The sequence below is a fragment of the Homalodisca vitripennis genome, chromosome 1, assembly GCF_021130785.1.
Source record: "Homalodisca vitripennis isolate AUS2020 chromosome 1, UT_GWSS_2.1, whole genome shotgun sequence".
Classification (NCBI taxonomy): domain Eukaryota; kingdom Metazoa; phylum Arthropoda; class Insecta; order Hemiptera; family Cicadellidae; genus Homalodisca; species Homalodisca vitripennis.
In genome coordinates, this window is record NC_060207.1 from 47,547,734 (window position 1) to 47,573,856 (window position 26,123).

Consider the following 26,123-nt stretch of genomic DNA (forward strand, 5'->3'; position numbering starts at 1 on the left):
ATGAAAGATTACAAAACCATTTGGTAAAACTTCATCTGTTTTCTTCATTATAAACACAATGAACATTGTTATTTAATTCTAAATACTTTTTTTAAAGCAATTATATTATTCTAGAGAACAGAACATGAACATTTTATATTAAGAACACAGTTCTAATAAATCACAAAAAGGAAGATTTTATAATAACCAGGACATTGTTAAAACACAATGTTTTTGATTAACCATCCACTTAAAACAATTGTTCAACAATTTTTCAATTCTACCATCCAACAAATAATACACATTTAATTAATAAAAGATTGTGTTTCAATTCAAAATAAATAGACTTACTTTCACTATTCTATGTTGTAACCTTAAACCTTCATAATTAAAATACATGTACCTAGAAATCGTTAAATATATCAGCAGCATTTAAATACATGGACAAGTTTAAAACAATTATTTCATATAGAATTATGATCTGATTACTAGTTATCACCATAATTATAAAACTGTACTTGTTTCCATAATTATAAAACTGTACTTGTTTAATAAAATATAAGTTAAACCATTTATAAAATTAACATTTTACACATATTTTAAATTTAAAAATTACACACTGGTAAAGAAATACATCAAAATTTCCTCTTAGGTAGTATCACATTGTATTAAATGCTGCACTTAAATGAAAAACTGTCATGGTTTTCTACTGAACATTAAAATACGAATAATTTATATATATTTCTAAAATTTGTAGGAGTGTGTGAATATCAGAAGTTATGAATCGAATACAAACAATAATCTATTATTACTAGATTCAAGATATAAATTATACTTGTTACTTATCTTACTGTGTTAGCAGGTAACAGACCGACCCTGCTGCTCTCATGTTTACATTACTCTATACTAAAGTGTTTCAACATCTGTTAATTAAGGGCAACAACAATTGAGTTTATTTAAGTTGTTGGTATTTAAAACAGCTTTTAAGATAAATAATTTATCCATCATAACTTATTTTATTATATAAGTGCTTTTGTTGGTATTATTTAACTTATCATTTTTATTGTTTTCAATCATTTGTTATTCGATTCAATAACAAATTTCATTCTTCACACACACTTAGAAATTTTTAGAACAATCATATGTTTAGAAGTATGGAAAAGGAATAGGACTATTAGGTACTATATATAAAACAAACCTTTAATGTATTGTGAGGGCAAGCATGTTCTTAGTGTTTTATATGTACATTTAATTAAGTACATTACAAACAATATTGGTAGAGAATATGCACTATTTTTAGGTCAATAAAGATACAAAGAGAAAACACTTTGACCCAAACAAATCATACTGATGTTGTCATTTTAAAGCATGGCTCTTGGATGACAACTGTTAAGTTTAAGTGCTACCAGGACGAGATTGGATTCTCATCCAAAACAGATTAAAAATTACAATCCAACAAGGGCTAAAAGCAATTGGTATTACCAGGCATATTTTACAATATTACTAAATTGTCTCTTGTAGTGAAATATTAGTGATGCAGAAAACAATTGAATATTTCTTAAAAGTACCATTTCTATAAAATTCTTCAATCTTAGTTTGTCTATTTTATTCAGATAAGATTTTTTTTAATGGAATTTGAGAGTTAGTATTAAATCATGAATTTTTCTAGATCTACAGAGTTCACTTTTTGGACAAATTCTAGTCAGGCAGTTGTTCACTTCATATTAGCAGGAGTTATGTACTGTGAAATCCTAACTTTATGTGATTGTGAATAATGCATCAGAATACGTAATATCATATTGTTCAAAGTTGTTTTAATTACTTATTGTAATGTAAAGCTTCAAGTTGATTTTTTTCTCAATAGTTTTCATTAAAATTTAAAAAGAAAACAATCATTAAAAAAATATAACTAACTGATGTTCAATGTTTCTCACTACTGTAATGCTAAACAGTCAAGTGATAAATAATTGGAAATATTTTGTTTAAATGTCAAGGATATTTCTATGCTAATGTTTACATACTATAGGGTGATTCAAAAAGAGCGCCGGTTTTGAAAAGACCGGTGAATTTTATTTTATCGGTTGGCAACAATGTTTGACCTTGATTCTATTTCTGACTACATTCCGATTGTTGACACAGCAGATATTTCTCTCATTAGTGCATTCTGTGTCTAACCATGGAGAAGTTTAATTGTGCACGAGTGTTAATAGTGAAAACGTTTTATCAGAGTGGAGATAGTTATGCGGCTACTGTTAGGCGACTTCGCGGTACTCTAAGACGTAATGAAGCACTGAATGAATCAACAGTTCGCAGACTGATGAAAAAGTTTCACGAAGCGGGTTCAACAGTCGACCTCAAAAGTTCTGGACATCATCGTTGTGCCCGAACTGAACAGAACATTGAGGTGGTTTGTGACAATGTGGCTTTTATCCCAGCGAAATCAATATGTTGCCGTTCTCAACAATTGGGTTTATGATGTTCTTCTGTACGGAGAATTCTTCGGTATGATCTCAAATATCACCCCTATAAAATTCAGCTGACACAACAATTGAAAGTGGTAGATCACCAGAAGAGACGACAGTTTGTTGATTGGGTATTGAGAAATTCGCAGGAGGAAGAAAACTTCGCAATGAATATCATCTTCAGTGATGAAGCGCACTTCCAATTGAATGGATTTGTTAATAAACAGAACTGCCGTATCTGGAGTTCAGAAAACCTTCGCATGATTAACGAAAGGGAAATGTATCCACAACGAGTGACAGTTTGGTGCGGCTTTTGGTCGGGCGGCGTCATCGGCCCTTATTTTCTTGAAGATCAGGAAGGGCAAGCTGTGACAGTGAATGGAGACTGATACCGTACGATGATTAGGGAGTTTTTGTGGCCTCATTTGGATAACGTAGACATTGACCAGTTGTGGTTTCAGCAGGATGGTGCCACCTGCCATGCTGCCCATGAAACAATTTGTGTTGCTCCATGACCGCGTCATTTCTCGTAATTCCGACCATCAATGGCCACCAAGATCGTGTGACTTAACACCTTGTGACTTTCATCTTTAGGGTTATCTAAAGTCATTAGTTTATGCCAATAAACCCAGAACAATCAATGAGTTGAAGGAAGAAATTCTAAGGGTTGTCGGCCAAATTGAAGTGGAAACTTGTCGTGCAGTCATGGCTAATTTCATGGACAGAGTTGTTGCGTGCCAGCGTAGCAGAGGAGGACACATGCATGACATTATTTTTCATACATGAAATCGGAAGGTTAGATGAACATATTTATGTATTTGATTTCAGATTTTCTTAAAATAAATCTCTTAATTTGAGATATCAAAACCGGCGCTCTTTTTGAATCACCCATTATTATTAATCTCTAGTGTATATTTCCATGACTATTGTTAAAATACAAATCTTAAATGTTTCTCTGTTCAAAACAATTGATTAAAATGAAGATAATGATGTAAAGAATTATTTCCTGTATAAAGTAACTAAATTTTTGTTAAATTACATGTGAATTATTCCATTACAAGAAGAAAAAAATAATATAAACTGTGTACCTACATGTAGAATATAACTACAGAGAATAATTATTATCAATGAATATTTTTTATAATATTACAACCCTCCTAATACAGGTGTTTTATTAATTTGTACCTTTACTGATAATAAACTGCAATAGATAATAAATTTTGAATTCATAAGAAATGTTATAATACTCTGAGAGCACTACTGCAGGTTAACAAACTTTAACTTGCCAATCCATGTAAATCCGAATACCATTAGAAGTTGGTAAAGGCCACCTGTGTGAATGTGTCATTAGAAAAGGTTAGATCCATAACAGTCTATTGTAAATAAAAAGTAAAATTGCAGATATTAGAACATTATTTAAAGTATTCAAAGTGCTCCTAAATATTGGCACCACCAACTAATTAGTTTTCATAAGGTGTTTGGGAAATATGCTTTTATTTGTGTATATGGGATGTTTTGTTGGACATTCTGAAATAATCATCCTCTCAACTTTAGTCTGTTTTGAAAATATTCCACTAACAGTGTTAATATTGTTGTAAAATTTTGATTGTTTTGTATGGCTTGTTATCTATATAAACCTTTTACAGACATTCAAGGTACATAAGGTAGCATAAAAATATTTTTAATACACCTTATAGCACATTAAATTTAAAAGCTTTAGGAAACGGTTGTGTTATAAAAATTGATATTTTATTAATACTTATTATTCCTTGAAATTTCCCAGAAACAATGATTACTATAACTAACCTTCCAGTTCACACTGAGTCAAATGATTAGTAAACTTTAGTTTTCAAAAAAAGGTTAAAATAGCTTAAAATGGTGTGCAAATAAGGACAAATTTAATAAGTCTGCCTCTTTTTAGCATTATAGTAATGACAAGCTCAAGTTTATACCTTTTCACACAAAGAAAATTAGCTCTTATACATGTTTACATTAAACATATGGGAAAATCTTAACCCTTTGCACGCCAGCCCATTTTCTATAAGTACCAGCCAAAAACGCTAAGGCATTTTTCACCCTCTCCGCAAGGTTTCATAATAAACCCTAATGTTTTTTATTTTTCAACATATCTTAATGATTTTTGTACTGTTCTTTTTCTTAGTAAATTATCTTTAAAATAAAATGGGTTTTATTTTATTATTAGTTTTTGTTTGTAATAAAAAAGTTACACTAAAAAAATATTTTTTAATTTGTAAAATGCATTTTTTTGCACACTTAAGCGATTTTCAAAAAAATATTTGGTGCTTTTCAGTTACACAACACTAAAGTATATATAATTCTTAACCTAATTATACAATTTCGGCACTGGAATCCTCTGATTGTGAAATGTTGTCAACAAAATCGTCACTTAGTTCGTCTTCCAAAACGTTAAATCCGGCTTCAACTAATCCACTAAACAGCGTATTTTCACTCGCCGGTGACCTATCCCACTTTCTTTTACTCATTTTACTAAGTATAAAACAACAATAAACCAGTTATAAAAACGAAAGAACTGTATAAAACACGACGTGTAAACAAAAAGTACGATCGGCAGCGCAACCTCGACTGTGACAAGTAATCCAACTGCCGCACGGCTGAAATAAAACACAAATACCACCGAAGTAAAGACTCCACAGAGTATTAAATCGTTATAAGCATATAAAGCAACTAACAGACAATCATTAGATCGAATATCATGCCGATCTGATGTACTATAACAAATTACAAAAACAAATTCGTGACGTCCGTGTCACACGGATGTTGGCGTGGAAAGGGTTAAACATTCCATTACACTGGACTATTGATGTATTTTTAAATAACAAACTTGCCTTTAGCACTAACAAATTTTCTTCATAAAAGACAAGAAAAGTAAAGAGCTGAACTACAATAGCTATTTACCACAAATAATGACCTCATGGTAAACTTTCCATGATCAATATTCAATTTTTCTACTAACATTGCATTTTATGCCTAAACTACGAACTTAACACATTTCTGGCTAGGGTTGTACTAAATTAAAACTGGTGGAAGCAGCGTGACTTTCCCTGTTGATTCAATAAAATTATCTTTAAAAAACAGAACAACATAGGACATTTTTTAATAGTATCATTTAAAAAATATTATTATTCAAAAACTTCATGTATATAACAACATAACTAAACCATGACAACTTCTCTACAATGACTCTCATTCATAATTTAAAGAACAAATAATCCAAAACACTTTCATTCTGACCTCTGTCTGAATACTTGTGAAACTAAAAATACCAGCACATTACAAACTCTTAATTCACAAAATTGTTTTCCAATTTATTGCACAAAAGAGAAACATTAATTTTTTATTAATAAATCATAAACTACATAGTAAACAAATTACTAATTCACAGGAAAATACCTTACAATAGTGTACAATAATCATTTTATGCTCTCCTAGTCTTGCCAAATTAAAAAAATATAAACTATATATTTATTTATTTTTTAAATTTGATGACTTACTAACTAATAAGTAGAAATATTATATCAAATATTAATAAATACATTTTCTCTCTAAAATACGTGATTTTTAGAATACAATACGTCAATTATATAAATTCAAACAAAACCTAACTAAAATAAAGCTCTTTAAAGCATTAGCCTTAACTTGACTATTTTCACCGGTACAATAACTTGTAACTATAAAAGTATCTAGTAAGTACAATAAGCTTTAGCTTAATATTTAGATAGACAATAATAGAGAATAAAAAATGCACATATTATTTCCAATAATTCTTTTGAATTATTAAGACTTATTTCTAATAGTTCCTCATTCTGTGGAAACCAATATAATTTTAAATTCATAAATTAGTCATATACTGTTTGTTTAAAATTGTGAGTTAAAACATGCATATCTTGACTTCTCTCTTTTCTCTCTATAGTATCTATATCTATAACTATAGTGTATATAGTTTTGAATAGATAGGAAAGTGTCAATTTCTATTTTAGAGTTTATCCACATAACGAAAGAAATCAGAGATGCCTACTTTTACTTGTAACTTTTTATCAGATTTTCTACTCCAATACATTGTCTGGGTTAATCGATCATGTCAGTTCTGCGTAGACAAACAGTAGACAGAGGGGACAGACACAGCCAGAGGTTGTATTTGAAATTGTGCCACATGTAGTTGCCAAGTTTATAACAAGCAAGAGAGTCAAAAATCATTTCAAATTTCAGTCTTCATCTCCCATTTGGGTATAGTTGTGTAGCTGTTTTATCATAATCCACTATTTGATTAAAATGCCGCTTTACCTTATTAAAATCAATTCAGGATCCTCTGCTACATGGATATAAGGATATCTTTTTTCCTTCAGATATAAGGATATATACTGAATTATTCTCCTTTTATTAAAAAAAAGTAAGACCCATATTGCATAGACTTTTCAGATAACAATAAATTTCATCTATTTCAAACTGATTCGTGTTTGATTGCTTGTAGGATCTCAATCATTTCCTACATAAAAAAACTTGATCTTCACCACATATTTTGGCTTCTTTTCACAATTGCACACGAACCTTCTGGTTGAAGCATACACTCAATTATGAGACAATGGTTTATCTCTAGAAGGAAGTCACACTTGGGCATGACTCTTTCATTTGTTGCAAGCTAGGTATAACTATATGTTGCACAATAACTGTGGGGAATGCATCTACCCCCCTCTGCACACCTCTACTCTAATTTCTTGTTAACTGCTCACTCCATTAAGTACAGTAAACATGGAAATGGAAATCCTGTCTTCCTGAATATGAAGTGTTTTTTTTTTTTAAAGTAATTGTTTATACCCAGAACTCAATGGAGCGCTTAAATTAGTTATCATTTTTCATTATATTCACTAAATTGTTAAAATTGTAAATGAGCTTTTAAAAGTTGTTGTATAGAGTAGATGATATAGTTATAGTTTTTACAGTCACTATATATTACAGGTGATATTTCAGTAGGAACAATAAAATACGAGCCGCATATTAAAAAAATACAGGACTATCCAAAAACTCTGCAAAGCAAAAACAATTTTTTTTTAAATAGAAAGTGATTCAAAGTATAATAAAATATAAATTTTCTAGTAACTTTTAAAACTTTCTGTAAGCTTTTATTTTAAATAAAGAAATTAATGAATCAATATGAACTTGTAAGCTTTTTCATAACCTGTAATAAATTGCTCTTTTTGTAGTGTCTGATTAATTTTCACTGTTATGACCTTTGTCTTTCACACAAAATAGCAACTAAATAGACTGATACTTTTATAATCACTCTATAAAAATAACCAACTGCAGTATGTTTCTTAACACAAAAATATTTTTTCATACAACATAGACATAACTTATTGACTATTAAATTAAATTTTACACAGAGAAATTTGTTAATAATATTAAAACACTAAATTTTCATACATGACTATCACACTAGTAATATCACAATAACACTATACTCAATATTCTTGAAAAGTACTTTAAAAATAATGCTATCCTTAAGGTTCATTACAATTTGTACAAAAATACATGGTCATTAGTCACCACTGTGTGATAATTGACTTAGAGGTTTCCAAATTATCAGTCTTTGTACAGTGAAATCTTACATAGTCCTGAATCAAATTCAAGGACTCTGTATCTTAATTGACCTAAAACCACTTATATTGTGTCTTTTCATATTTAACACAGGTTGATAAATATAATTTCCTTGAACACGAGGTCTCTTAACCATAGGTAACTCAATTAAAATGTTGTCATCAACAGGATCAACTGCGTACACAGGGGTTGATTCATCCACACCAAACAGTGTTCTGTTACTGGACACTTCCAGTTCATATACGTTATCTCCTACCTGTAATCACATGAGAAACACAATGTTCAAGTAAGTAGCTTAACAATAACTTACAAAAAACAATGTGCTCAATTAACGAGTGACCAATATTTCAAAATTAAAAATTAGTTCAAGATGTACAATAAGACAAAAATTCAAATGAAACAATTCCAAAAATGCTTTATTTTCCATCTGTATGTGTTTTGTAGAAAAATATTTTTATTTTTATAATGGTTCAAGTTACAGAACTAAAATGTGGTACATAAATGCTGACTATAACTAAGAATACTGAAAAGTAGAAATAAAATGATCAGTATAGTTTCTAAACAACTGTCAATTAGTCAATTAGTAAAATATCTTCAATGTAATATCAAAATCCATCATACTAAATTTGTCAAAATCCACCAAGAGTTTACTAAATTATGACATTTTTCTATATAATATTTATTGTACTGGAATATCAATAATGTTTCAAATGTTGGCAACCATGTAATCCAAACTACTTTTTCATTTGATTAATAATAATAATTAGGATATGCTTTAGTACATACTTTTTTCAAAAGTGCTTATTTTACATGGTTGTTTTATTTCCATATTTGTGAATTTAAACAGCTAATAAACTAGATGTTTTCATTTTAAAAAAGTATGAAGATATATTTTATTCATGGAGAGTTTATAATGTTCATTCCATTAAAATGCTACGCTAAATAAGACAAACCCATTCTATTTACCACTGCATTTGATCCAGTTTAATTTAACCATCAAAGCGTTCTACTATATAATTTTGATGTTGAACGATACTCTGGACATTTCATATTATACTCTATAGCAAATATGTTAGCATTGCACTTTCTGTTCTCCAAACTAAGTTTGCATATTCTTATGTAATAAAATATGTTTTGTTTTTCAATTTACAAATAAAAATATTAGTTCTATTTTCAAGTACGCTTTGTTGTAAGTAACATACGTTTAATCAAAGTATATTCTAATTACAGATCATATTACAGAATAGTGCCATGTTATTATACTGTTGCAAACATTTGAAAGATCTGATACTTCAAAACAGTAAGTATTAGGAAATCAGTTCATAACTTATCCAATCCTTGAAAGATTGACAAGTACCAAAGATATCATTTTTTTGTATTACATCGCATATCTTAATTAATTACTTGTGCATTAAATACAGTTTTCAATTCAAGACATTTTGCATTAAGCTGTAACAGCAACAAGTGTTACAAAGCTGTATCTTAAATTGTTTTTAATATATAAATATTTCATTATAAAACAGACAGGCAGGCAGAACACAAACATTTTTTGGACACAAATTACACAGAAAATTCATTTTCTTCTCTTAATGCCTTAAATCAATGTCTGAAATATTGATAGTCTATTATGGGACACCCTGAATGGATTAATGATAAGATCATTCAAGTTTATTCAGATTAACACAGACTTTTAGAACATTTAATACATATAACTTCAGTATTACATTACTGATGAATGTTCACTAAAATCCCCTAAAAATGTGATTTTTTTATTTCAAATCAGTATGTACTTTACAACAGCAGTTTAAAAATGTCTTTTTAACATTGCCAGTTTTCCGCAATATTTAATATGAATGACTGCAGTGTTTCAACATCAAAACCGATAACTATACAGACATTAAACTTTTTAACTGCTGACATAAGGCATGTACTAACAAAATTTATAAATATTATTGTAATTTTAAATTTAAGATTTTGAGTATTAATTTACCTCTTTTACTGTCATTGCAATTTCCTTAAGTTATATGCATAAAGTGCCTGACCATTTCTCACAGTTTTACAAGTGCCTGGGGGAAAATATTATTAAAAAAATAACTTGTAATTTCTTTGTAATGAAATGAGGATTGTGATACATGTAACAGTTTAGTTATATTCTTATGCATGTAAAAGGTTGTTATAAACCAAAATGAATAACAGTATTTATTAATATTATACAAGTTTGAAGCAAATTTTGGTATGTACAATAATTTTATATATTTTCAGTTACATCATGTGTGGAAATTGTGGCACTAAAAGGGTTAAAGATGTCTGAATTTCTTTTTTTTAATTACAATACAAATTTAATAGATCCACCCTCATAATTTTAAAATTATTCCTTTTACTCTGTTTATTTTACACTGAATATTCAGTTTATTTACAAAGTTTCATAAATGATTTAAAGTTTAATTAATAACAATTTTCTGATTATGACAGAAAAGAGTACAAAATTATTAACAAACCTGAACAGTTGATGTTTTTCACCCTCCGAGTGGTGAAAGACGCTGCAGCGTCTATTAAATCTCATTCGCGAGTGGCAGAGACGCTCTAGCGTCTATTAACGCACGCCTCTTTTTATCCGCTATTTCTGATGTTATGCTGTGACTTAAACGCTATAAATTAGGTATAGTTATAAAGACCAGATTCCAAACTTTATTTTGATATACTATTTAGATATGCTGGTACTAATGGAACCCTTACAAACGGTTCATCCACCAACTGTACTACCTCCTGGACCAAGTGAAGATCTTCCTCACGGGATTGCTCATGTACCAGACTTTGTGCAGTGTGTGGACACACCATAAAAGGGGGCAAAAGTCACTTCTGGTGCCCAGCTTGTAATTTTGGGATTCATAGTGAGTGTTTCCCCTTACTTGGAGCATTACTGGAGGCCTCTCAAACCAGGAAGAATGAGGTTGGCTCTGATATTGACTAAAATGCAGTAAAAAACGTGTACATAAAAGTTTCGATCAGCAAATAGTGTATTGTTTTTATGAATAATACATATAAACTATATATTTTTTGTTCAGAATTAAATTTTAAACAAAATGGCTATTTTGGATTTGTGTTAAAACATTAAATTTAGGAACATTTACTCAGCCTAACATAAAACAGAAAAATTTGAATTTTTATTTTTGGAATTCAACCCATTGGTTTTTTATACCAATCCAAGGTTAAGTGTTTCATATTATTACCATTCTATTCTGTGTGTTATGTAGTTTAAATTGATATATGATATGTCATACCTATACAATTCACAGTATTTTATATAAATTTTCTTTTGCGAACATACAAAACCAGTAAAAATGTCCCGCCACTTGGAGAAAAAAGTACCGCCACTCGGAGGGTTAAACTAAAACTTTAACTATTGCACTAAAAATGACATTATTAATACCTGGTTTTATCTTAAACAACATGTGTTATTGCTTTATTGTGTACACCCAAGATCAAATGGCTATTATAAGCAGCTGCTGTTTGTCTGTAATTTTATTTACCAAACTAGATTGAAATCATTTTTATTTACTTAGTCTGAGATTTGTCCGACATATTTCTTGCATTTTTCACTGGAAATGAAAATATTGAAAAATTAGACATTTATTACTTTTGTACTCAAACAAGACTTTGTGAGGTTTTTGGACTAACCACTTTTAATGGCCATCCAAGTTGGGAGGAATGAAAAGTAAAAAAAATCCAATATCATAAAGAATAGGTGGCCATCACGAAGACCTTATGACTTCAGATGAACGTTCTTTACAACCCCAAAGTGTGTTAAAGTAAAGAGTTAATAATATCAAAATAATTATAAAAGATTATAAACATTCCCACTGATATGTCAGCTACTGTAGATACTATACAAGCCAGTACTCAAAAAAATATCACAACATGCTTAAAGAGTCATCATTCTATAGACTCTGTAGTAGACCTAAAATTATAAAAGCGTAAACCAAAATGTTCACACACTTACATCAAAATCTATATCACTGTTGAAATCAATGGACTTTTCAGAAAGATCCCTACTTTTGGCAATCATCTTATGCCTGTTGAACTGGGCAAACTTTGGCTCAAAAGGTTGTAAAGATGGAGGCACTCTTGACATCTCATCTTCACTATCATCATCAATAGGGGAAATTCTCTCATCTTCTGCATCCCCAACAAAGTCATCAACATCTTCTTCCTCTTCTTCTTTGGCCTGAGAACATTACAAAAATTTATTATGAAGGAAAAATATTCACTCATGTTATCACAAAAAGCTTTTATCAATAAATGTATTAATATAATAGAAAGAAGAATGAAGAAAATGTATGCAGTAAATGTCTTTATAATTTATTATACATGTTAACTACACAACCTATCATATCTATACTAATTTCAAAACTGTGAAAACAAACATTTTCCTTGTTACAGTCTGATGACTGATGAATTCCATGATTTGACTCTTGTTTTTTCTGAATATTTGAGCCTGTTTTAAGTTAAATGTTTAAACTGAGCAATAAACTAAGCCACATATAAAATAATTAATAATTTAACAACAAATATTTTTTTAGAAAACTATAATCAAGATAGTTTTTTTAGATAATAAACAAATTTGGTGTAGCACTACCAGTAATCTAGACCTGTGACCGGTCTCCTCTTTGTTTGAAGTTTTGTTTTTGGCAATTGAAGGATTATGAAGGAAACAGGGGTTTTTTGACATATCCATTGCTACTGGTTCTATTGTGGGGATGATTGGATTTCCACCTATCTGTACGTGTACACAATTAAGTAACTAACTGCACATATTTTTGTCTATCTTGCACAAAAGAATATTGTATAAGGATGTGTAAAAGTGGTTTTGCCACTGATATTGCTGATTGACTACCAGACTTGTGTAAATGAAGTGATGAGGTAGTTTTTTCAGCCAGGCTTTAACTTTAAAACACCTTTGAATAGTTGTAGAAAATGTGTTCATATATTTTTATCTAAAGAATCATACTTTTAAATCCTTTTCAAAAATAAATAGCACATCCAACTAACAAGCAAGCAGACATACTGTGATCTGTGCTATTTATAATAATTAGTGTTAGTTTTGTTAAGTGCATGTTTTAGAAGTAGTAAGTTTGCGAAAAACTGACACACATCTTTGTTATAAATGCCACAATACTTTGATATGATTTATTCATTTCAACTTAAGATTGCAATCCTGTATAGGTTAGTTTTCCACCATAGTGCAAATCTTGAACCGTAGTGATACTGATTTTTGTTAACTGAGTGAAAAATCAATGTTAAAAGTCAGAGACAATGTTTGGTTTCAGTGCAGTCTTGCGTTTTAGTACTCTACCTACATCATCAGAATGTTTATTATTTAAACACTGCTATGAAATGTAACTCAATGAACAAAAATGTAAATGAATCATGTGGCAAGATAGAATTAAAAAGAGATTACATTTATAAACTTTACATTTTGCATGAAATTTAATTTCTAAATAGACAATGAGTTCTATGATGATGCATGTCTTTCTTTCAATTACTGAAACACAAATTACTGATCGTTATACACATTTTTGTTGTATTTTGTTAATGAAAACATGTGGATAAATAAAAAAATTAACAATTTATCAAAGTTTTATAAATAATATTTTGCTTGCACGTCCTACTAACTATGTCTATCTGTGTTCATGCATCACCATGTGTCTGACATGTCTATGTTCAGGCGTCTTCTTTTTAGTGGTATAGAGGCGATTACTTATTGTTTATCTTATAATTTGATAATCTAAATAAACAATAAAAATATTGTGATAACTTTTGTATTCTTATCAGTCATATCTTTAAAATGATAATTTCCTACAATTCTACAATAAAAATTAAACGTTTTATAAGTATTTGAGATTTAACCCATTGTGGTACAGAGTGACTGTCCTACTGCTTAGTGAACTGAAGGACGAAAGGAACACACGCTATGTCGTATGGTCTGTGTTTTGGATCAATTTGTTTCTTAAGATTGCCACTAGAATACATGCTCTCAGTTAGGTTTGGTGTTTTGTTGTTTACATAGCAATACAATACACATCTAGTAGAATGAGCTCTGATGTTCTGTTAAATTAGTTTTATTTGTAAATGACGGTTAATCAACCTCTGTTCAACAGAACTTGATAGACTATTAGAAAGTAAGATTGTTCGAAATAATAGTGGTAACGATAATTTGTTTTCAGAGGATAACGATTTAATTGAGTTTGTCTCCGAACCTTAGTGTAAAATCCAGAACTATGCGAAATGTGTTTGAATTTCACTTGTCTTTCAATTACTTCACATCAGAGCTTCAAATAAATGCGAGTAAAATATTTTGGATTCACATTTATTACTTCAAAAGTATTTATCTAAGAAATATATAATCAATGTACAGGGTGATTACCGAGAAACGCATGTTTTTCAAATAATGAATACTCAGGCAATTCAAAGCAAAAAATGTATTTATGAGTGGAAAAACAGTGTACACAATATGCAATTTCAAAATAAAATTACTTACAATTTACCGTTTAAAAATTGAATCTCTAAGGTGGCCGCCTTCTGCTTGGATACAGTGTTGAAGGTGTTCTTTAAAACTTGCTCTGAACTGTTGCAAGGTGCACTCTTTCAACTGTCTCAGGGGTACTAACTGTCGTTGCCGGTCCAGGAGGTTTCTTCTTAAGCAAACATCTTCCAGTTGTGTTAACATTATGTATCCAACGCAATATCATGTTACGATCAGGGATAGCACCATGCCGTGCAATGTTAAAATGTGCACGAAAGTCTCACTGAGTCTGAGTGACTGATTCACAATTTGCGTAAAACCGTCGCATGACAAACTTACAATGCTCAAGGTTCCACATCTCGGCTACAATTGAAACTGCACCACTACTACAACTGCACACTCCCCCCTCCACAGCGCGACAACTTCCGGCCGTCGCCGACCGATATTCCTTCTACGAGGGGGTACCCAAAAGTAACCGGAATTGTATTGCTGACAGCCGGCAGCGTGTAGTACACATTCCTGCCGCTAGGCGTGTGTCGCGCAACCCATTGCGAGCTCAGTGACCCCAGTTCCGTTGTCCTAGTGCATTCTGTTCGTTCGTAGTGACTGTTTTCGCTAACCCTTTTTTGTTCTTGTTTCGTTTTTTGTCATGGCAAGTTTAAGTGAACAACGTGCAGCTGTGAAATTTTGTTTTTTACTTGGTAAAAATGCTGCAGAAACTATTTTAATGTTGAATACAGCTTACAAAGATGATGCTATGGGGAAAACTCAGGTCTACGAGTGGTTCGCTAGATTTAAAAATGGCGACATGTCGATTGAAGACAAACCTCGTTCTGGACGTCCATCAACCTCTCGAACGGACAAAAATGTTGAGAAAATTCGTGAACTTGTGCTCACCGACTGTCGACAGACAATTGAGGAACTATCAGAGAGTAGTGGGTTAACTTGGAGCTCGGTTCAGCAAATTTTAACAGGAGATTTAGGACTGAAAAGGGTTGCTGCCAAATTTGTTCCTCGACTTCTGACTGACCATCAAAAGGCACATCGAGCTGAAACTTGCCGCCTTCTGAAAGAACATCTCGAAAATGATCCCGATTTTCTGGAAAAGGTAATTACTGGTGATGAGACATGGTGCTATGGTTATGACCCAGAAACAAAGCAACAGTTAAGCCAATGGAAGTCGCCATCTTCTCCTCGTCCAAAAAAATGTCGGCAAGTCAAATCAAACATCAAAACCATGTTGATTTGCTTTTTTGATGCTAAAGGCATTGTTCATTCTGAGTTTGTTCCTCCAGGTCAGACTGTCAACCAAACATTTTATTTGGAGATTTTAAGAAGATTGCGCAACAGTGTTCGCCAGAAAAGACCCGATTTGTGGCAGACTGGAGACTGGTTCTTCCACCACGACAACGCACCGGCACACACAGCCATCTCAGTTAGGCAGTTTTTAGCCAAAAACGGCATGGTTCCGCTGCCCCACGCACCTTACTCGCCTGACCTCGCTCCATGCGACTTTTTTTTATTTCCGCACATGAAAAGAGGCTTGAAAGGTCAACAATTTGACAGCGTTGAAGAGGTTAAGAAAAAAACGAAGCTCGAGCTTGCAGCCATTTCTAAAGATGACTACAAAAAATGTTTTGATCAATGGAAATACTGTAGGGACAAGTGTACTAGTTGTAATGGAGATTATTTTGAAGGAGATAAGGTCGTATTGTAAAAAATTTGATAATATATAATTTTTATAAAATAATTCTGGTTTTTTTTGGGTACCCACTCGTATACTACGCAAGTCAAAAACATGCATTTCCCGGTAATCACCCTGTATAAAAATATGTTCTAGAATAGCAATTAGTATAATAAATAACTACTGTGAGTAAACTGTGTATGTGCCGCAGTGTCTGCTGCTGCCATATATTAATTTGGTTGGTGGGTGTCAAGATCTGAGAGTTTTCACTGCCTGCAATGGGTTAACTTTGGGGATAAAAACCAGTACAGTCAGCCCTTAAGCAACGAAGAGTAAAACTTTCCCTTTAATTGATGACTGCTGAGCACTTCCACCTCTACAAGCAACCCAGCTGTCCGATCTCTGGTGTTGGTTCGAATGTCGTCCTCAAGTGCTTGGTTCTGAAATTAAGAGTTATAAAGGGCTTCTTAACAATAACTTTACCTGTTAAATTGGAAATTCTTTAACCCTACTTTCAAACCAGGACCACCATAATAACATTTACCTCTTCTGTATCTTCTTCAACTTCCTCTTCTTCAAAAGCGGTAAAATCTTTCATTTCACCCCGTTCAAGAAGTTCTAGATTATCTAAAAATATAAAGATAATTATCATTTTGATATGATCGTTGATATTATTGAAAATATCATTTTATTTATAGAAAATGGTAACTAAAAGGACCAAGGCTCCTCTCTACAACATGGCCTATCTGATATGTTACCACACTACCTCGAAAATTTAGTCTATTATTAAATATTATGTACTACCACACTACCTGGAAAATTTAGTCTATTATTAAATATTATGTACTATCTGAATCATATAAAATACAAGTTCACAAGTCTTATTTAACTCTTATCTAGTAATTGGAATACAAGCCAGATTGAATGTTACAAGACTTATAAACCTCTTGCATTATGTACACGTTACGTTAGTGCCATTACTGATTAAGTGTTGAGTTACAACTTTCGTGAATCTATGCATTCATTTTCATTTAAGATAATAAGCAGTGGAGAGGAAGGCCAATGGTTGCTGTATTCACACTCTCATACATGATATATCAGTAAGATTTGAGGAGCTGTATTAAATAGTTTGAGCTAATTGTAATTTGTTTACAGAAACCAATAAAAATGAACAGCATTGTTTGGACAAATCCCATTGTTAAGTGATACAAGAAATTCAACTAAGAAGCAGAATTTAATCATTTGTATGGAGACTGGTTTATTACTGCAATTCCATTTGCATGTCTTAACTTGAATAAAGAGCAGGACAGCGAGTTCCATATATTTAGAAGGGTAGCAGTGACAGCTCTTATAACTGTTACTGATGGTATGATTATACGGGTTACTAGGTCTCCTTCTTAGGTATAATATGAAAACAAGAGAATTAATGCAAGAGGAAACATATTCGAAAAAATTAATCCACAATATATATTAACCCATTGCGGATCACTGACGAGCTGTGCTCGTCACGCAGCAGCCGGATGATGAGCTCAGGTCGCAAAAGCGGTCTGCTTTTAAGTTTCCCTCCAAATAGTTCTATTAATGTCAGATAGATTGGGCGATCGTCTTCACTTGTCAACTATGAGTGTTTAACAACGGTCTATGTTCAGAGTTTTCAAAAGTTTTATAAATATTCTACAGATCGCAGTTGTATGTCGAAGTTCAAAAATCATTCATATGTGTTTACTCTCTGCTTTTTAGCGCTTCTGATCAGAAGTCAGCATGCTTTATTCATGAACTTTAAGTACAGAATTTGTGTCATTAATTAATAAAAAACAACATATACTATCAATAACAATAGTAAATAGAATGGTGAAAAATGTTTCTTCTAGAGGATCAAAATCCTGTGATTGTCGCCATCCGTAAAACTCAGTCATGGAATAAAATGGGTGGTCAAGAAGCCAGTTCTTCAGCAAGTGACGAAACTGTTGAATGCTTGCAGTCTTCAGCTCTGGAGGAAGGACATTCCACATTCTGGCACCTGCATAGCTGGGTTTCTTCTCAGTCATTGTGCGGTGGTGTGTAGGAAGGCTGAATGTCTTGTGCTGTAGTCATGAATCTGAGCTGCGGTTCTTATGGGGCTTAATGATTTCAGATGTGAGTATGTTACAACTTCCAAGATATACAGATTTACTACAGTCAGGATTTTTAGGTCTTTGTATTTGCTTCTGCAAGTTTCTCTTGACTGGAGATCTCCAAGTATTCTTATAGCACGTTTTTGGAGCAAGAGCACTCGTTCTAGATTACCTTAGATTACTTGTAGTCGCTCCCCATACTTCAATACCATAGCGTAAATGGGTCTCGAACAGGCTGTAATAGGCGATCTTGGCTGTATCCACGTCACAGATGTTCTTAATCCTGCGAATTACAAACAGGCTTTCACTTAGCTGCACAGGAGATCGATGTGGGGGGTCCAGGAGAGGCTTTCATCAATTGTTACTCCCAAGTATTTGGCAACAGTAACTTCTTCAAGGTCAGGTAACTTGCCTACAGCCTCTCTGTGCTTGCCTAAAATAAGTTGCTTAGTTTTTGTCTCATTTACAACGAGGTCATTCCTATGGCAATACTGAATTGTCATGTTAAGAGCAATATAAGAGGTCACTTCAAGATGTTTTGGATTATTGTTGCCCAATAGCAATACAGTGTCATCTGCATAAATTATAGATCTGCAATAGTCTTTTAGATATCTTGGAAAGTCATTGGTAAATAAAATGAAAAGTACTGGACCCAGTACAGACCCTTGAGGAACTCCCCGTGTGATGCTTTTTGGTTCCGATTTGATTTGTTGCATAATCCCCTTGCTATTATGCATAAGTTCAACCATTTGGTGCGAAGTGGCGGGGTCTTCATACCCCAACACATGTGCCAAGCCAGAGCGTCCACGAAGCACACGCACAGCCACCTTCTCTCTTCTTGAGTGCTGTACTTTTCGTGCGCGTGCACCTGGGAACTGCCTGATCCAAATCTTGTCTTCTTTTATAATTCCGATCAGGCTGAGCTGATCTGGCGGGCTTTCTGTTGAACTATCCAAATTTTTAACTTTCTTTTCCCACTACTCTCACCTGTCGGGTAATCTTCCCAACAATCTATCTTAAGCTATTCTAATTCTAATTTTCCTTCTGTTAATCCAAGCCAAGGTGGAACAGCATATGCCGAGGGCTGCGTGATCAAGGGAGAGCTTGGTCGTAAATATGCGAACTCTGGATACCTGGCGACCTCCAGTTTAAACCTAGCCTTCCCCAGGTAGAGCGGGACAATGCTTGGGGTGACCTTTAGATCTCCGCTACTCGTGGGAACACAATGAGTACAGAATTTACAGAAAAACAAATAAAACCAGAGAGCTCTTGTAGCACTCAAAAAGTGGATGAAAATTCACGAAACACAGAGGGATTGATGATGGGCTCTGACCCTAGCAATCCTGACCAAACCCAAAAAACAGGCGGACTTCCTAGTAGAAGTCCAATAGCCTCCGACTCGGTCAGAGTCGAAACAGATGAAGAAGATGCGATACTGGAGGGCGATCACCAGAAGGAAGAGGGAGCAAAAGTCGAGAGACAGCTCCCAGCACTGCCTAAGTTATGTGGAGCCGCCAGGAAACGCATGGTCTGGTTCCGAAAAAGAGGGTACTCCCAAGAAGAAGCCAGGGAATTGGCCTTAAAACCAATCCCAGAAGAAAGAAACAAGAAACTGAACAAACAAAAAGAGGGAAAGAAACCGAAAAGACCTCACTCTGATGGATCCACTCCGGAGGCCCATCAGAGGAAGAAAACAAAGAACGAAGGAAATCAAGGGGAACGCAAGGAGCAATCTGGACAACCCCAGAAACCTTCATACAAACAAGCGGTAGCTGGTATAAGGGTAGGGGTCTTGCACTCCAATTTTCCCGAGACACTACTCACAACCGAACAGATGGAGAAGATCCAGAGCTTCATCCTGGAAGCTATCGTGGAGGAACAGGAGGGTCCCTACTCTCCAAGATTCTACGGTATCAACAGGAGACAAGGGGTTCTAATCTTCACCTGCGAAAACACTGAAACAGCAGAATGGCTTAAAGGAAAGCAAGACTCCCTAAAGCCTTGGGAAGAGGCCAGTCTAAGGATAGTACCAGAGGAAGAAATCCCTCGTGCGAGAATCGCGACTGTCTATCTTCCTGACAGCATACTTGACACAACCGAAAAGATAATGAAGCTCTTAAAAGGACAAAACAAAGAGCTATCTGTCGGAGAATGGAATGTTCTGCGGAGAAGCGACGAGGGGAAGTCTGTCCTACTCACCCTGGCAGTCGACTGCGCTACAGCGAACAAACTTGAGAAGGAAGGTCCATGGATCGGCTACAAGTTTGGGAAAGTTCAGCTTAGACTGAAGAAAAAACATCAAGAAAACATAGAACAACCCACAAGGGAAGAGGGGACTACAGAGAAATCTGAGACGGTCACCACAGAAAAAATGACCGCTGAAGAGATGGAAGTGGAGGAGGCCACGAAGGTGTCAGAGCAATCTGTACATACCTTACCTAAAAGGTCTACTCCACAAGCCAGAGCAGCGGTCGAAGAAGAAAGACCCACCTGTTCTCTCTTCTTGAAGAAGGGACCTTCACTCAAAGGACCATCCGTCTCGGCTCGAGGAAGAAAAGGGGATAAAGTCTCCAAGCAATCCAGAAGAAGAGACGGGGATGGACCACCTGGGGGAGGTGGGAAGAAGGCGTAAGTATGCGCCTAATACAAATAACCTACACCATGCAAAGGGCGCAACTGACATCTTGGGAAGAAGGTTTATCTCAACAGGCCTGGATATCGCCCTAATCCAGGAGCCTTGGATCTATAGAGGTTGCATCAGAGGACTGACAACTCAGGTAGGTAATCTCATTTATGATCGAACAATTGAAAACCCAAGAACTTGTATTCTAACTTCAAAACTAATAACAGTCTTTCCGATTACAGATCTAATAACAAGGGATCTGGTGGCGGCTACAGTGAAGGTGACTTCACTGCAAGGGGACAGAGAGGTTACTATAGCCTCAGCTTACTTCCCCAACCCGTCAACAAGCTGCCCACCAAAAGAACTAGAAAGACTATTGCAGAGCTGCAGAGACAGAGGCTCGGCCCTCATTCTCAGCTGCGACTGCAATGCTCACCACACGTATTGGGGAAGTACGAACACAAACAAGAGAGGTGAGGAACTTCTACAGTTTATGTTCAGCAATGATCTAGTGTTAGAGAATAGAGGGTCAAGCCCAACCTTTATGACTAGAAATAGGAAAGAAGTCCTGGACATAACACTATCTACAGGACTAAAAAACATAAATATAGTAAGGTGGCACGTCTCCAAGGAGGCCTCACTATCGGACCACTGTCCAATTAGGTTCGACATAGAGGAGACAGGGGAAAGATACGTGACCCACAGGGTTCCTAAATCGACCAACTGGAGAGGTTACAGAGAGTCCCTGGCAGAAGAGTTGGAAGAAATAGGACCCTTGCAGAGAAATGAATTTGAATTAGAAAGGTCTGCACAAATAGTAGAGCAAGCTATAATAAAGGCCTACGAGAAAAACTGTCCTCCCAGGCAAAACCGGTTGAAGAGGGATGTGCCGTGGTGGACTGGGAGGTTGGAAACATTAAGAAACAAAACGAGGAAATTATTAAAATGGGCAAAAAGGACAGACGACTGGCTCCCTTATCTACAGGCCCAAAATGAATATAAGAAAGAACTAAGAACAAATAAAAGAAGAACCTGGAGGAATTTCTGTAAAAATATCAACAGTCTTCCCGAGGCATCCAGGCTTCAAAAAACTCTCCAAACGGAGCATACAAATCCTATGGGGACTCTAGTAAAGGACAACGGTGACCTAACAATGAACAGGAAGGAGACCTTAGAACTACTTCTGGAGACACACTTCCCGGGGGGTCAACTAACTCGTAATGAGGATACTTATTCTCTATATGGGGGGGGGATCCAGTCGGGAGGTGGCAAAAGCCAGACAGGTGTCTAACAGACTATTCACACACGAAAGAATTAAATGGGCGATAAGATCGTTCAAGCCGTTTAAATCTCCTGGGGCGGATGGAGTTTTTCCAGCCCTGCTTCAAGAGGGGCTGGACATTCTACTAAATACCCTTAGCATTCTATTTAGAAGCAGTTTCGCCCTAGGATATATACCAAAGAATTGGAGGATAGCACTAGTGGTGTTCTTGCGGAAAAATGACAGGGATCCAACAAAACCCAGTTCGTATAGACCCATAAGCCTAACCTCCTTCATGGTGAAAACTATGGAAAAAATAATAAATAGACACATAAGGGACGCAATATTACTGGAACACCCACTTAGTCCCACACAACACGCATACATAGAAGGAAAATCAACCACCACTGCTCTCCACAGTTTAGTGAGAGAGGTGGAGAATACCTTCGAAAAAAAAGGAAGCCCTAGTCAGCGTCTTCATGGACATTGAAGGAGCTTTCGACCGAGTAGCATATCAATCCATGAAGACTGCGATGGAACGTTTTGGAGTTTCCTCAGACGTAGTCAAATGGATAGTAGCCCTCCTAAAAAGCAGACAGGTGAAAGCCAAGTACGGGGACGAATCGGCTGCGATCACGGCCCAAAGAGGCTGCCCCCAGGGGGGAGTCTTATCTCCTCTCCTGTGGGCGATGGTAGTGGATGATCTCCTAAGAAAAGCAGAGAAGAGGGGGATAAGGCTACTATGTTATGCGGATGACCTAGTGCTTATGATCAAAGGGAAAAACACTGGCAGGCTGGAACGCCAATTACAAACAGAACTGAACTTCATAAGCAACTGGTGTCATGGGGAAGGTCTGCGGATCAACCCATCAAAAACAAACATGATTACCTTTACCAGGAAAAGGAAATTCCAGCTAGCTAAACCGGTCCTGGAGGGAATCAGCATAAACCAAACAAAAGAAGTGAAGTATCTGGGTTTAATCTTGGATGAGAAGCTCACTTGGAACTCCCATATTAGAAACAAGATATCCAAAGCAATAATGGCCCTTGGGGCCTGTAAGAGACTCTTTGGATTTAAATGGGGACTTAAACCCAAAATGATTTATTGGATTTACGAAACCATAGTGAAACCAATGGTCACATATGCTGCTTTAGTATGGTGGCCGAAGGTCGAACAAACAACAGCTGCAAAAAGGCTACAGAGTCTTCAGAGGTTAGCTTGCTTAAGCATCACAGGAGCAATGAGCTCCTGCCCAACACTAGCAATGGAAGCGGTTCTGGGTTATACTCCTCTTGGCCAGGAAGTGATGAGAACAGCTGCGATGAGCGCAATGAAGCTTCTAGGGACAAAGGTAATAAATGTTACCTCCCTAGAAGGCCATATGAAGATATTGGAAAATTTCCCTGAGGCTGAAATGCTAACCAAAGTATCTGATACTATGGTTAAGAAATACTCCTTTGAAAAACCATACACGGTCTCTATCGGAAGTAGGGAGGAATGGATTAAAAGGGAGGCCTACCCAAAAAAAGGAGTCCTGAAGTTTTACACCGATGGTTCACTCCTAGACTCAAGGGCAGGATATGGAATACATGGACCTGGAGTTGACATGGCTGTGCCCCTGGGAAGACATGCCTCAGTTTTTCAGGCGGAGGTCATGGCAATAGACTCATGTTCTAGAAGACTCACACAGTTGGGGACTAAAGGATTATCATACCTTATACTCTCTGATAGTCAGGCTGCACTGAAGGCACTGGATACCTGTTCGATTGATTCGAAAGCGGTCTGGGAATGCAGGAAGGCCCTAGCAGAGCTAGCAACAAGTAATAGAGTAACACTCGGATGGGTGCCGGGTCATGAAGGAATTCATGGAAACGAAAAAGCGGACATCCTCGCCAAAAAGGGAGCGGAATCCATATTGGTGGGGCCAGAGCCAGGATGTGGAATATCCTTCTCCAGCATTAAAGCTCTGGTTAAAGATTGGGAAAAGAGGACAAGATATAAGAATTGGAGCAGAGCCTCGGGTTTAAGAATATCCAAAATGTTTATCTCTCCTTATGCAAAAGGATGGACAGCTCTCCTAGACCAGAATAAGGAGGATATAAGACTGATATTAGGAATGTTGACAGGACATGGCCCTCTGAGAAAGCACCTTTTGAAGGTAGGCCTTAGTCGGAGCAGCGAATGTAGACTCTGTGGAGAGGAGGAGGAGTCAGCGGAGCACATTTGGTTGGATTGTCCTGCCATCGTAGAGACTAGGAAAAGATACCTGGGAGCATACCTCCTCAGCCCCAAGGACATCAAAGAACAGGAGCCCTTAAATCTGATTGGTTTTTGCAAAAGCCTCGGTTTTTGAGGGCACAAATAAAAGTAAGGGAGGCGCAAAGGTCCTTTTAGGACTAAGTGCGGGGACAAAGTGTCCTCTTCCCTCAGAAGGAAAAAAAAAAAAAAAAAAAAAAAAAAAAAAAAACCATTTGGCACCTCCCTGTCAGGTAACTGTGAAACCAGTTATAGGCAGTTCCTGTTACACCTATCGCACTAAGCTTAGCCATGAGGTGTTCGTGGCTGAGGCAATCGAAAGCCTTGCTATAATCTAGTAGTATAGCAGTGGTGGTGTTGCCGTCTTCAAGTTGATCAATAAGGAATTCTACCAGACAGATTAGGGCGGTGGTTGTTGACTTGCCTTTCAGAAATCCATGTTGCTGGGTTGTAAGGTGTCCATTTGTCGTTACATGGTCTATGAGTCTGGTTAGTGTCAGTTTTTCAATTATTTTAGAGAATGTTGGAACTAGAGAAATCGGTCGATAATTTGAGGCTTAGGTTGGGGATCCCTGTTTGAACAATGGGTAGACTTTGGCCATTTTTAAAGCAGATGGGAAGTTTCCAGACAAAAAATATTTGTTTACTATGTCTACTATGGGGTTAATCAGCTCTTCTTTACAAGTTTTGAAAAGCTTTGCTGAGATTCCATCATAGCCTGATGAAGTTTTTGGTTTCAGACTATCCATAACTCGAGACACCTCCTGTCTGGTTTTTTGGTAGAGGTCTAACACAGGAATATCTGGATTGTCAACTGGTAGTAACATTCCTTGGCCAGTAGTTTGTCCATTGTTATGGATTGTGTCATCAGCTATGTTGACAAAAAAGTTGTTCATATAGTCTGCCATCTTTATTGGGTCAAATGAGAGTGTACCTTGTATATCAAGTTCAGTCGGGAGGTTTATTTTTTCTTTAGGTTTTCTTTCAGAGTTGATTACCCTCCATAAAGCTTTTGTCTTATTATCAGCTTCGGTCACAGCGTTTTTTGTGGCCTGTTTTCTAAGTAGTCTTAATCTCAAGTCATATTCCTTTTTTATCGCTGATGCATTTCTCTTACTCTACTCAACCAGAGTAATAAATGATTGGTGTGCTGCTAACAAGCTTTGTATTAACATGGAGAAGGTTGTTGACTTACCTGTTAGTTTAAGTCACTTTGATGTTACCAGTAGTTTAAAATTTCTTGGAATTAATATTCAATCTAATTTAAAATGGGAAAATCACATAAACATCTTATCTACTTGTGTTAGCAAGGGTATATTTGTACTTAGGATACTGAAAGATAGTGTAGGCACAGATACCTTATTATGTGTTTATTATGCATACATTCACAGCCTATTGTCCTATGGCACTTCCCTCTGGGGCAATTATCATGGAGCTCAGAGACTTTCTGTGTTGCAAAAAAGGTCCATCAGATTAATATGTGGGGTATCAGCTAGAACACATTGTAAACCTCTCTTCATAAAATCAAGAATTCTTTCCCTGCCATCTATTTATGTATTGTCTGTTTTAATGTACATAAGAAACAA

The 26,123-nt window shown here is 35.2% G+C and overlaps 2 protein-coding genes across 3 annotated transcripts in view; one reads left to right on the plus strand and one right to left on the minus strand.

The window, feature by feature from the left end:
* Nucleotides 1-4,322: 4,322 nt before the first annotated feature.
* Nucleotides 4,323-26,123, minus strand: part of LOC124360834 — a 44,972-nt gene continuing 23,171 nt past the window's right edge. For both annotated transcript variants that reach the window (XM_046814788.1, XM_046814779.1), the window contains exons 7-9: nt 16,827-16,909; nt 12,076-12,300; nt 4,323-8,331 (exon numbers count right to left, since the gene is read on the minus strand). In XM_046814788.1, coding sequence (XP_046670744.1) covers nt 8,104-8,331; nt 12,076-12,300; nt 16,827-16,909 — 536 coding nt within the window. In that variant the 3' untranslated portion in view covers nt 4,323-8,103. The remainder of the gene's footprint in view (nt 8,332-12,075; nt 12,301-16,826; nt 16,910-26,123) is intronic.
* Nucleotides 19,658-21,296, plus strand: LOC124360847. Its single transcript, XM_046814800.1, has 2 exons — nt 19,658-21,173; nt 21,262-21,296. Exon 1 carries the CDS (start codon nt 19,715-19,717, stop codon nt 21,026-21,028), a length of 1,314 nt encoding a protein of 437 aa, XP_046670756.1. The 5' UTR covers nt 19,658-19,714; the 3' UTR covers nt 21,029-21,173; nt 21,262-21,296.